The 13,156-nt window shown below is 35.6% G+C and overlaps 3 protein-coding genes and 1 long non-coding RNA gene across 6 annotated transcripts in view; 1 reads left to right on the top strand and 3 right to left on the bottom strand.

The window, feature by feature from the left end:
• Positions 1–114: 114 nt before the first annotated feature.
• Positions 115–2,038, bottom strand: LOC136063735 (uncharacterized). The gene is made up of 3 exons (XR_010625348.1): positions 1,731–2,038; positions 1,547–1,642; positions 115–316 (listed from the first exon to the last, which is right to left on the bottom strand). It is a non-coding gene; the product is annotated as an uncharacterized LOC136063735 (long non-coding RNA).
• A 437-nt stretch (positions 2,039–2,475) lies between these two features.
• Positions 2,476–6,337, top strand: LOC111994048 (proteasome activator subunit 4). Its single transcript, XM_065764535.1, has 5 exons — positions 2,476–2,604; positions 3,107–3,231; positions 4,184–4,276; positions 5,897–6,050; positions 6,168–6,337. The coding sequence occupies exons 1-5, from the start codon at positions 2,503–2,505 to the stop codon at positions 6,207–6,209; spliced, it is 516 nt and encodes a 171-aa protein (XP_065620607.1). The 5' UTR covers positions 2,476–2,502; the 3' UTR covers positions 6,210–6,337.
• Positions 6,338–6,395: 58 nt separating this feature from the next.
• Positions 6,396–7,751, bottom strand: LOC111994049 (transcription factor MYB80). Its single transcript, XM_024025909.2, has 3 exons — positions 7,619–7,751; positions 7,396–7,525; positions 6,396–7,136 (listed from the first exon to the last, which is right to left on the bottom strand). Exons 1-3 carry the CDS (start codon positions 7,749–7,751, stop codon positions 6,422–6,424), a joined length of 978 nt encoding a protein of 325 aa, XP_023881677.1. The 3' UTR covers positions 6,396–6,421.
• Positions 7,752–8,894: 1,143 nt separating this feature from the next.
• LOC111994050 (probable amino acid permease 7) overlaps positions 8,895–13,156 on the bottom strand; it is a 28,833-nt gene continuing 24,571 nt past the window's right edge. For 2 of the 3 annotated variants that reach the window (XM_065764533.1, XM_024025910.2), the window contains exons 3-7: positions 12,281–12,374; positions 11,758–11,972; positions 11,109–11,242; positions 9,842–10,069; positions 8,895–9,572 (exon numbers count right to left, since the gene is read on the bottom strand). In XM_065764533.1, coding sequence (XP_065620605.1) covers positions 9,171–9,572; positions 9,842–10,069; positions 11,109–11,242; positions 11,758–11,972; positions 12,281–12,374 — 1,073 coding nt within the window. In that variant the 3' untranslated portion in view covers positions 8,895–9,170. Of the gene's footprint in view, positions 9,573–9,841; positions 10,070–10,785; positions 11,014–11,108; positions 11,243–11,757; positions 11,973–12,280; positions 12,375–13,156 lie in introns of all 3 variants that reach the window. The other variant, XM_065764534.1, reaches the window with a different exon arrangement.

Below are 13,156 nucleotides of genomic sequence, written 5' to 3'. Positions count from 1 at the left end.
CCCCTCCCCCCACTCCCCCCAACCCCCCCCCCCCTCCCAATCTCTCCCAGGGCCAAAAAGACTAAACCGTAACCAGCTATATGACTTGTAATCATTCAAGGATGCAATGCAAAGGGGAACCTCTTCAGTTACCATACCTATACATAAAGGTTCGCAGATATGTCAGTGTGCAGATCTAGTCCGCCAGTTAGAATCATTGGCTGAAGAGAGAATCACAGATACGGCCTCCTGGAGATGAGGTTCCCAGAAAATCCTCCATTTTAGCAGTTCAAAAGCAGCCTTGGCCAACGTTGACAAATCTTTTATTTGATGTTTCCTTCAAAAGGCAGTAATAATTCTCAGATAAGAAGTTGTGATGCGCAACCTACTAGGCATCATGATGCAAATAAAACAAATGAAAAACAAAAACTCCTGTAAGTATTGTCTCTCCAATAATTATCTCCAAAGAATTGAAATCTAATACAACAGAAACATCTTAGACTTTGTACAAGGAATCATAAATGTTAAAGATCAGAAAGGGCCAACAAGTTGCATCCTAAAATCTATATCACAAATCAGTATATGGTCTCCTGTCTGTCTCAGTCACCACTGTCGAATTGCGCTTTAAGCAGAAAGTACAATCTGCTCTCTGATTAAGTTAGTAGGGGCTCCACTAATGACTATCCCAAACCGAAGCACCCAAAATGAAAAGACAACTACTTCAGGTAGTAGGGACTCCACTAGTGACTACTCCCAAATAGAAGCATCCAAAATGGAATGCTAGCTATTTACATGGCAGAAGTCTGTCACAAGATATGAATGGCGTTGAACAGATTGTATGAGACTGCAAATCATCACATCTCTCTTAACTATAAACGAGAGGAACGAGGGAGCCATAATTAGCAGTTAAGAGTAAGTGCAAAGGCATTAAGAATCCATATGGCAAAGAGCAAATTGGAATTGAAGTCAAAACAGAATTATGATTTTCATTTTTCAGTATACAATGATTTATCTCACTCAACAGAACAGAATTTCATAATTACGAAAAGAAATCCATTTTCAGAGAGGACTCCTATCTTTGATTTGTAAATTTACTTCAATACCATGCTTTAGATGATTTTGTAGGTTTGTACAAGGGGACACCACACTTTTTTTTTAAAAAAAATTTAAGGAGATACTACTAAAATTAGAGCATTCGAAGAAAACTGGAATAGCAAACAAAGTGAGATGTGCTATCCTGAAAGTCACTTGTTGGAAAATCAAAATTTTAAAAATATGAAGAACAAAATAAAAATTATGAATCTTATAATTTAGAAAAACTAATTCTATCAATATTACTTCAGTTAAGGAATGAATAATTCCAAGTTCTCTCTGACATAGTGGTCAACAAACCCCAATTAAAACATCAATACTAAACTGACAGGAACATATTTTTTCAATAAGTTAAACAGACAGGTAAATATTTAAAAAATAAAAATTTAAACACTGGTGAATTTCAGAACCAAATATTAATACAATGCAAATCAGTAGAGTAATATTAACACAAGCAAACAGGTGCTCAACATACCTGCAAGGAAATTACAGGATAAAGAAGCCCCACAATTACATCCAGCAAATATGAAGATCTTCCAGACTTCAAAGACGAGATGATAAAATGGAATAGCTACACACAATAGGAAAAATAGATCCGTGAATGAAGATTTTATGAGTTAAAAGGATATTCAACAGAAAAGTTTCCTGAAAGTTAGTACCGTTTCCATCCATTTGACATCATCTTGTGAATCTCCATTCAAATGTACTTCTTGAAGTTTTGAATCTATTGGGGTCTCCAAATTGTCAGATTGGCTGGTACTCTGAATATTTATTACCACTTCAGATGCTCGTTTTATTAGGAACTGAACCCAACCTCCATCTTTAAGTCTGTTATCAATATCACTATTTCTCCCTTCATGTGAAAAATCATGATCCGAAGACGCATAAAGCCGAATGTTAGAGCACAATACAGAAAGGTTAACACCTATAGCTTCTCTTACCTGTCCATGTGAAAGATGCACAAAACAAAAATAAGAAAATAACTCCCAAGGTTACAAGGAAAATAATATTGTATTGGTTAGTTCTTTGCCTCAATAACATTGTAATTGTTATTTCTTCTCATGTTTAACATTGTTAGAATTATGTATGAACGATTAAATCCACCATTTTCTGGGGGGGTTGTGGGGAATGGGGGTAGGGGTTTTTTGGTTTGTGATATGTTTAGCTTATCAAATCTTGAATAAATTTCTTCTTGGGGAAGTTAAATTTAACAGTGTCCATATTTTTGCACGAGTATCTATACTTCAAAAAATGTCATTTATAAAGGAAGATTCAATGTTTTTAAATTTTTTTTTTTCTTCTTCTTTCTTCTAATTACCTCTTTATCTTCAGCCTTTCATGATATCTTATATTGACTTGATATCTTGTGTGGACTGGAGTCTGTCATAGTTTTTAGAGAAATGTTTGCTATAGGCAGAGGCATTTAAAGTCATGTTATGTCTTTATAACAGGCACACTTTCATTCTCTCAAGTGTGGAGAAACAACAAATCTGGAGCACTGTGGAGAAACTACTTATAGATAACCAAGTGGAGGCAAGTTTCTAACCTACAGTAGTAGTTTTCTTTTTATGAAAATTTTCAATTTTTAAGGGGGTTCACTGATGGGATAACCCCTCCAAAAATTGGAATATGGGATTGTCTGTGGCAAGTAAAAAGTATTAACTTCTGGATGCTTATTTGAAAAGTAATGTGGAATATTGGGTGTAATATGATCCATGTTTTGGGTAGTTCAGATTTGGACATATAAGATTGTGATGCTATTGATAAGAACAATGATATTGCTAACTCATTTTAATTCAGAAGTCATAGACCCCTGAAATGAAGTAACAGTAAGAACAAGTTATGTGGTTCTTGAGATTTTCTCTTTAACCAATTATGCCCTAATTTTTGGGACCTTTTAGGAGTCTATAGCTCTTCTTTACAGGCTAAGGTTTTTGGGCTTATCTATCAAAAAAAAAAAAAAAAAAGCTAAGGTTTTTGGGTCTTGGTGTAGAATTTAGCTCCTTTCAAGTTATTTAGCTAACTTCTGGCTCAGGTAAGAGAGCATGCTGCAGCAGTTTTGGCAGGCCTAATGAAGGGCGGGGATGAAGATCTAGCAAGAGATTTTCGTGATAGAGCTTACTTGAAGGCAAATAATCTTCAAAGAAAGAGAAAGCAGAGGTTAGAATCATGTTATTGATGTCCTTAGTTATTAATTACTTGATATGCCTTTTCGATGAGGAGACGACACCTACTTATCTGCATTTTCATGCGCACAACACTTTCTGCTGTATTCTTTTTATAATGTCCTGCATGCATATAGACACATGTAAACGCGTCTGCTTGCATTTCATAAATAAGTTCTATTTCTGTTAGTAAGGTTCTGTTGTTTCATGGAAGTTGAAACCAGAGTGATTTGGGGAAATGCTGATAGTATTATGAATGGTGGGTTGAAACAGATGGACTGCTGGTTCATGATTCATGAATATATCTTTGTACAGTTGAAGAGTAATTTAATGGATCGTTGTGAAGAACAATTATTAACAAAGAAATCAATTAAATCTTTTCTTCTGCTGAGCCACTTCTAAATGTTTCGTTGAGCTGTTGAATGCATTTTGGATCAGGATGTATGATTCATGCTTTTTAATGAATTTAATCTTTTATATGCAAAAATCACAGTAGAAGTAAGAAAAAAGGACATGTCAATTAAGGGAATAACAACGAGTATGACTTTAGATTGAGCAGAATGGAGGAAAAGGATACAAATGACTGACCCTAACTAATTTGTTGAGGATTTATAGCCAACCTCAAAAGTTGGGACTAAGGCTTTGTTTGTTGTTGTTATTGTAGTAAATTTTGTATGCAATATGTGCTTGAGTGCATTGTCAAATATAAAGAAATCTGTAGATTCTGTACTTATCTGCCTGAGATTTTAAGTACTGAATTTTATGCCTCCTGGTATTGATGAACACTAATAATAATGCAATCATATACTAACCAGTAAGTTGTTCATGCATGTATTCATGTATTTATATATGTGAATCATTTTATAATTTGGATACCCTTTGTATTGAGTATTACTGGGTATTTCATGTAAAGTTTCATTATTCTGATCTAATGTCTATAAATGCAGAAATCTAAGTTCTGGTCACTCCATTGCCTCTATACATGGTGCTGTCCTTGCTTTGACTGCTTCTGTGTTATCAGCGCCGTATGACATGCCCAGGTGTGTTACATTAAGTTGAAGAAGTTGATCTTATAGTTAGTTTTTAGAGATATGCTGTAACAACTTCGATGATGCGTAAAAAACTTTAAGTAATAATTTTATTGAATCAAGGAAAGCTTAAATACAGAGGATGCATGAATCTGATGTTTATGTAATTGTGAAAATATATGGCCAACACAATCATAATGTATCTTACTTAAAGCTTCCAATGGGTGGGTTTGGTGGGATCAAGATTGTGAGTTCAAATGTTATTAAACCCACCAGTCTGTTTTCTTAAAATGGTATATTGATAACATAGCAATAGTAAATTGTTACAGAAAATTTCTGAAATAAAACTATTTAAAAAATTTACATGTGAAATTGGATCTGCCAAGAAGCTTGTAGCTGAATTGGCACACTTTTAACGGAGATATCTAGGATTTAAATCCCCTCTCCCCCATTGTAACTATTGTTTTACTTATATATATATATATAATTTGAAATTAGAACCAACTTTTATCACTGGATTTACACACCAAATTTCATTCACTTATAGATTAGAAAACTTTGAATTATGATTGTTCCTTTGATAACATTTCTACAAATTCCAATTTCTTTGAGTCGTCAGTCAACAATAGGCGCACTTATACCAACCCAAAGCTTGGTTTTTGGTTTTAATGGGTCTAAATTGACCAAATGTGACTAGTTAGCTAATATTAGTTAATGAAAGATCCCAAAAGATTTTTGGTTATTTGACTAAAATGAGTGGTGTATGTACAAACATATCATTCTTATGGAAGATAGTGAAAAGTTCTACAAATTTTGTGTGGAAATGAGGCGCAAAATCTCTGTGGTGAAAAAGTTTACCTTCACACAAACCTCCACCCCACCAGAAAGGATAAGCTCCGTTCCTTATGGCAAGTTAGGACCCTACAAACTGACTGCATGCCCATTTGGTAGTGTGTTTTCAACCTGCACTTTTTCAAAGTACAACTTTTTATAAATTCACTTTTTCTAGGTACAGTTTTTTCAAACAATCCCATTTTCAAAAAGCTGAAAAATAAGTTGTACCACATGTTTTGCTTAGATTCATCAACTGGATTTATAAAATTCCGTTATTTATCCAAAAAAAAGAAAAAAGAAAGAAGGATTCATCAACTGGATTTGTTTGAGGGAAGCGGATTGGGGAGGAGCCAAAACCCTCTTGGTTTGCCTAGTCCTATAATTCTTCTTGAGTTCTGGTATAACTATGCTGGATCTTTTTAAACATTCAAACCTTTTTGTTTAATATATCAATAACATTCAAACTATTTGCCTTTTAGCTCTCATTCAGGGATGGGACATCAGATTGAATGGTCTAAATGGGTTTTTATTGCCAATTTTTTTATATATATATGGGTCCGGTTAACGTGTGCCCTAAGGGCACACATTAAGCTTTCTATTTTTGGAGACATTTTCTCGGAAATTGAAATAGCTGTTATTACCTTTTTAATTTTCGAGAAATTTTTTTCCAAAAATGAAAATTAATGTGTGCTCTAAGGGCACACATTAGTAAAATCCTATATATATATATATATATATTTTTTTTTCCTTTTGATATATTAGTTCCTTAACAGCATTAGGGTGTTTTTTTTCCTCCAGTTGGTTACCTGAGCATGTTACAATACTGGCTCGTTTTGCCGGGGAGCCAACACCTGTAAAATCTACAGTTACAAAAGCAGTTGCAGAGTTCCGGCGGACCCATGCAGATACATGGAATGTTCAGAAAAATTCATTTACTGAAGAGCAACTCGAGGTAGCTTTGCAGAAATATTACTTCTCCAAGAACTCTAGACTTCTGTAAAAAAAAAAAAAAAAAAAAGAAACTTTAATTCTGTTTCCTAAAATTATTTTTCTTCTTGTTTACTTGCAGGTTCTGGCTGATACATCCTCTTCATCTTCATATTTTGCTTGACCTACATTGTATTTCTAGTAATAGCAGAGATATAGTTTGAACACAAATAGTTGAAATTATTAGCAAGAAATAATGCTTTTTCTTGTATTTTATCATGATTTATGAAATGAGCTTTATTTACATGTCAATCATTATAATTGCTGTAAGATGTTTATTTTTAATCCTTGAAGTAGGATTCCTGCCTTCTTCGCACTCCTGTTCTGTAACTTTTCTTAAACTATTGGGTTCATTAGATCATCAGATGACAAATCCCATAAGACACAGTCTGAACTGAAAATGCTGGACCCATTTCTGATTCCTTTCCCACCCTCAGAATCCTCCCCATTTTCTTCCTCAAGTTTTTCATGCAACCGAACTTGCTGGTCCCCTGCTGTGCATGTGCTTCCTGTACACATACTCTGGCTCCATGGTGATCTGTCCCCGTCATTGCCAAAAGATGACGGGCCATACTGATATCCAGTCATAGATGCAGGGAAAGCACTGCAGGCCCCTGCAAAATTTGCAGATGTCGCTCCAGTACTGTCCCATGGCTTGTTTGATGGTAGCATCTCAGGTTCTTGGATAGCCCTGGATAGGCCAAGCTTGATCTTCTCAATGGTATCATCTTTTTCGTCTTGTTTACTGTTAATATAAGTGGCAGTGGTGTTCCCTAGTGCTGCATTGGGTTGTTGGATCTGGAAGTCAATGCGCTTCTTAGTAAGGAGATGGAGCATTTCATCTTTGAAGCAGCCAAGGGCTGCTTCTGCAAGGTGAGCCACCTGTGGGGGTGCCAGTGTGGTTGCAATTTCAGCCATTAGGTGGGAGAAGGGCTTGTGGGTCACAGGATCAATTCCCATGCCTGACAGCTTCTTTTTCAGTTTGGTGTTCCAGTGATTTTTAACATCATTGTCTGTGCGGCCAGGCAGCTGAGCTGCAATTAGTGACCATCTGGATGCCCATGTAGGAAATAATTACTTAGTACCCAAAATATTGAGACAAAAAAATAGGAATAGAACTGTTTGTTTAAACTAACAAAACAATGGACTTTGAGGATAAATATAAAGTTAAAAATTGAGGTCAATTAGAATGAGACGATTAATCATTCATGACACACTTGGTGTTCTGTTTAATCTCTTCTAATGTTTGTTAGTTCGCAAAAGAATATTGATATTCCAGTTTGAGCAAAGAGCAGCATGAAGTGGTGTACCTGTTACCAACAACAGAATGAAGCTTCACTATAGTTTGCTCTTCTGCATCAGAGAACTGGCCATGCTTAAGATCAGGACGCAGGTAATTAGTCCACCTTAGCCTGCAACTCTTGCCGCATCTTTGAAGACCTTGTATATGAAATATAGAAGTAGCCTAAGTTATTTTGTAATTACATTTATGAGAGAGAGAGAGAGAGAGAGAGAGAGAGAGAGAGCACAAACCAGCATTCTTGGGGATGAGGCGCCAGTTACGGGTGCCGTGTTGGGCAATGTAGGAAGAGAGCTTGTTGTCTTCTTCAGGAGTCCACTGTCCCCTTTTCACATTGTCCTTCTCACAACATGGAATCCTACCCATCTTTGGTTTTTTTTTTCTCTCCTCCCTAATAAAAGCAAATGTGGGGTGCAAGAAATGTTTTTAATGCAATTAATGGAAAAAAGGAAGGCTAGAGTAAGGGACACAAGTAAAAGAGAATTCTCTACTGCCTCTCTCTACTTAAGCTCTTTTATAATGATTTTTATATGTTTTCAAGAAAAAGAAAGGAGCTGAAACAATATTTTTGGTTGATTAGATATCTAATATGTGAGACCAAAGTAGGTTTTCTTATATAAAGGAAATGGGGTTGCAATTGCATGGTGGTGTTAATTTGTGAAGGTAAAAAAGAGACATCAAAGGTGCATGATTTTATTAAAGAATTCAACGCTATTGTGCGTGTGAGAGATGGGCCGGTAGCTCACCCATAAGACACCCGGTCAACCCTTTCTCTCTCTTGTTGACTCTCTAACTTTGTTTTGGGTTTATGCAAAAAATAAAAAGAAGAAAAATATATTATTGGGTGGGTTTCTGCTTGACTCACACACAAATCCAATTCCACCTTAAAAGGTTGAACCGAGTCACCCTTCGAAGGTTGCAAAAGCTTAGGTTGATGTTGCACGTGGGGTTCAGTGGGTCTCATTATGTGAACCCGTATTTCATGTAACTAACACATTTCCTCAAGATTGGCTGGTGGCGGCTTAACTGTTATTAACCGTTATAGTGTCCATACAAAACATATACACGTGTGGCCTTGCTGGATAGAATTGGCCCTATCATATGATATAACACATCATTGTACTGATGCTGAGGAGTTTGTATTCTTGTACATCAATTTTAATGCACTCTGTGTCTCACAACAAAGTGGTTCTCACCCAAAAAGTCTATGACTACCAAAGATGTTGAGAGTGTTTTCAGTTTTGGATCTAGATCAAAGTGTCTCATAAATTGCCAGTGCAAAATTTTGGGCAAACTTGAAATTGTGTGAATGGTTTGACCCAAGTAAGGGGGGCAAATTTTGACCCAATTATCAACCCTGTTGATTGTTGAACCAACCCAATGTGTAGGTTCAATTGTTTGTCAGCTTATAAAAAATTTCGTTGTTTCTAAAATTGCTTGCATTAAATTGGGCCATTTTTTTTTGATCAATAATTTGGGCCATTACCTGCGAAGAGTCACTTCAACAAATTGAATAAAGAATAAGTTCTTCTAATTCATATATATTTAAAAACAACAATTTACAATGTCAAGTTCCCTATAATCCTGACAATGTATCAAGCTTCTCATTAAAACTTAGAGATGCCTACATCATAAAAAATAATTTAGTCTGATATTTTTTGTACTTTCGTGAATCAATAACAATTTTTCTGCACAATTTTTGGGCCATCATCATCATTCTGCATAAAATCATTAGATATATTTATATCCTCCTTTTCCATTATGAAAGGACTCAAGTGCAGTTTCTCAGCTCAATTTTGCAGTTATAAGTCCTTCAATTGAACCAATCAAGGAAAATAATGTCACAAGCAAGCAAAACATGCTGAAAGTTCGAAGCAGGATCCACTTAGTTGTCCAAGCTTCAATATTCATCTGCTTAAAGTACATCTCCACTGGAAAATATATTGATAAGGGCCAGAAGAACAAGGCTCCTAGCACTCCCAAAACCTGGTTGAAGTAGGGAAACAACATTGCAATTGCAGTTGTCGACACAACATAAATGCTTCGGAAACACAACCTGAGAAGGTTTAATCTTATCTCTGGGAGCAATGGCAATTTTAAAGTGTAGTTATCATTTACAAATCCACTGCTTGGAAACTTGTCAGCAAACCATCTTTCAACATTTGCAAACAATGGCTGACTGTAAACCTGCCAACATAAACTCATGTAAAAGCATAATAAATAGATATAGACTAGCATTCTAGTACTAAAACTATGTTATACCAAAGCAATATTCTGTGTTGGCTATTTTAGATATATAGTACTGTGCTGCACTTTGCACTACTTTTAATGGTAAAGAAATAGCTACCATAATCGTGGCCACCGAGAGAAACATAACAAAGGTCTAGCAGAGATTTCAGATGCCAACAAGAACTGGAAGATTTAAGTATGATAAATTTAGCATATAATAGGGTTACCTGATATCCTCCAAGTAGATGAAGCACAATGCAAGCATTAGCAAAATCAATGAGCCAGTATGGTTCATAGAATCCAAACCCTGTCAAGAGGTTCCCTGGTGTATCATCCCCGAAGGCTGCATATCCAAAGCCTCCACAGCTGAGGTAGAAGAGGGTTGTAACTACAATTGCTATTGTTGAGGCCTTCTTCATGGTCTGGTTTTCTGGTGGAGGTGACTTCAAAGTATCCTTCATGTTTTACAAAATGCATCATTTATATTAACCTCTTTAACTCTTTTTCAATTTTGCAGTTATAAGTCCTTCAATTGAACCAATCAAGGAAAATAATGTCACAAGCAAGCAAAACATGCTGAAAGTTCGAAGCAGGATCCACTTAGTTGTCCAAGCTTCAATATTCATCTGCTTAAAGTACATCTCCACTGGAAAATATATTGATAAGGGCCAGAAGAACAAGGCTCCTAGCACTCCCAAAACCTGGTTGAAGTAGGGAAACAACATTGCAATTGCAGTTGTCGACACAACATAAATGCTTCGGAAACACAACCTGAGAAGGTTTAATCTTATCTCTGGGAGCAATGGCAATTTTAAAGTGTAGTTATCATTTACAAATCCACTGCTTGGAAACTTGTCAGCAAACCATCTTTCAACATTTGCAAACAATGGCTGACTGTAAACCTGCCAACATAAACTCATGTAAAAGCATAATAAATAGATATAGACTAGCATTCTAGTACTAAAACTATGTTATACCAAAGCAATATTCTGTGTTGGCTATTTTAGATATATAGTACTGTGCTGCACTTTGCACTACTTTTAATGGTAAAGAAATAGCTACCATAATCGTGGCCACCGAGAGAAACATAACAAAGGTCTAGCAGAGATTTCAGATGCCAACAAGAACTGGAAGATTTAAGTATGATAAATTTAGCATATAATAGGGTTACCTGATATCCTCCAAGTAGATGAAGCACAATGCAAGCATTAGCAAAATCAATGAGCCAGTATGGTTCATAGAATCCAAACCCTGTCAAGAGGTTCCCTGGTGTATCATCCCCGAAGGCTGCATATCCAAAGCCTCCACAGCTGAGGTAGAAGAGGGTTGTAACTACAATTGCTATTGTTGAGGCCTTCTTCATGGTCTGGTTTTCTGGTGGAGGTGACTTCAAAGTATCCTTCATGTTTTACAAAATGCATCATTTATATTAACCTCTTTAACTCTTTTTAAGTACCTGAATTGTTAAATATGTAGACCTGAAGGGTATCAAACCTGTATCTCAATCACAATGAGAGAGTATGGATAGGCAAATGCAATGTCTCCAATAGCTTGAGCTACCAACCATATTTTATCTGCTGCACTAGAAGTTGAAATTCCTCCAATGCTGCCCTTAACATATCCATCTCCTGCAATATTTATGACAAGAAAATTATTAGCTTTTGGAAGAAAAGTTAAAATACAGAAAAAAAAAAAAAAAAAAAAAAAAAAATCACCACTAACGTAATATAATCTCTTGAAATTTTCTTTTTTCTTTGGGAAAAATACAGAAAACCCATTTGTAGTTTGCTTGTAAAACATGGAACCCCCTTGAGGTTTGAGTGGTATTATTTTGTGTAAACCATTAATTGTATAACACTTTTAATTCCCTTGGGGTTTTTGATTTTAACACTAAACCCTCCTGTGATATTGTTTTATGTGAAAATGTAGTTCTAAAAATGGACACATATTATCACATGAGTAGTTCACCATTTATTTTTACGGATATTTAATGGTTCACACATGAAACAATTCCATGGGGACTTAAGTGTCACACTTAAAACTTTGGGAGGGTTATGTGTTTTACAAAGAAACCACATGGGGTTTTGTGTACTTTTACCATTTTCTTTTTCAATGTATAAGCCTATGGCCTGAGCTAGCATACCTACAACTTTTGCGAAGCCAAGTCCCAATCCAATGAAAGAATAAGTGAAGGACATGATTGCAGCAAGAATAGATAGCCATTCTATATTGTGAAAGTCTGGTGTCTGAGATAGTACAATTTGGACAACTCCAAAAAGTAACATATAAGAGGTATCTCCAAAACTACATGCGGCCTCGTGCCCTTCTCTGTGGTAACAGTTTGATTTCTGGATTGCTCTGCATCCATAGGGAGAAAAAATAGTGCTGAATGGAAAATGTTTGACCATGTAAAATCATAGAAGTGCCAATTCTGTTATTTTTTTGGTGACACTAACAACACTAATACAAAACCAATATTTTTTGTTTTCCTTGTATAGTCCCCTCTAGAATTTAATTGACCCAAATTACAAAATTTGGCAACAAAAACTCTTATAATGCATCTCTAAAATAATAAATGGCAACAATTCTTGAAAAGCTTAAGTAGAAACCAAAATCACTCCGCTCTAGAATCATGTTGGTGGTGAGAGGAGGAGCATATAACAAACCTCATGCTGATAGCAGATGTAATTGTATAGGCAATGCCTGTCCCAAATAAGCTGAAGTGCACAAAGAAGCCACACACCCATGCATTCCTTTTTCCTGCAATCCATTATAAGCATTAGCTATAATCCAGCTTAGTTATTTTACATCAAATGAAGAAAGAAAACCTTTTTTTTTTTTTTTCCCTGAAAAGATGATTAGGCATTTTCTTCAAAACAAGCTGATGGTCTACCACGTAAGTTTATTAAAATTATAATAAATTGCTACTTAGCGTTTGCTTCTTTATTAAGACAGCCCCACAACCTTCACCATCTATGAAAAGGTCAATATCACACTTACTAGTTATTAGGAAGTGACTTGCATGACACAATCAAACTAGTGGCAGCCTGATTTAAACACACACACACACACCACACCATAGGACCCACTACATAAGACTTGAACATAATGATTTCACAAACTTAATGGCTCCTAGATTTTTTCTTTGTCGAAGAGATCCACACGTTTTTACATTATATTATAATCAAGCCCCTCTTTCTTTTTTCACTTATATATATATATATATATATACACGTTTTCTTTTTCATGCACAACTAACATTGAATTCGGTAGGTGAGGTATCTAAAATGACATATATTTTGTACAATAGAATAGACAGCGTAATTCAAATCCTCTTAGAAGGGTAGATGGACTCCCTCCATTCTCTAACAACAATCTTGAATTCTTGCTTTCAATTTTTCTGTTGGTTAGTAGTACCCTCTCTATTGGTCCAACTTCTCTTCAAATATTGGCACAAAGAAACATGAATCACTTATTTTCTGTTGTGCTCTTAATGATCCAATGAATATCTTATGAAGAAACCATTTATGTAAGGAAAATTT

The sequence above is a fragment of the Quercus suber genome, unplaced genomic scaffold (assembly GCF_002906115.3).
Source record: "Quercus suber isolate HL8 unplaced genomic scaffold, Cork oak 2.0 scaffold_567, whole genome shotgun sequence".
NCBI classification, from domain to species: Eukaryota; Viridiplantae; Streptophyta; class Magnoliopsida; order Fagales; family Fagaceae; genus Quercus; species Quercus suber.
The sequence above is the reverse complement of the archived record's forward strand: the minus strand, read 5'-3'. Positions and strand labels throughout refer to the sequence as shown.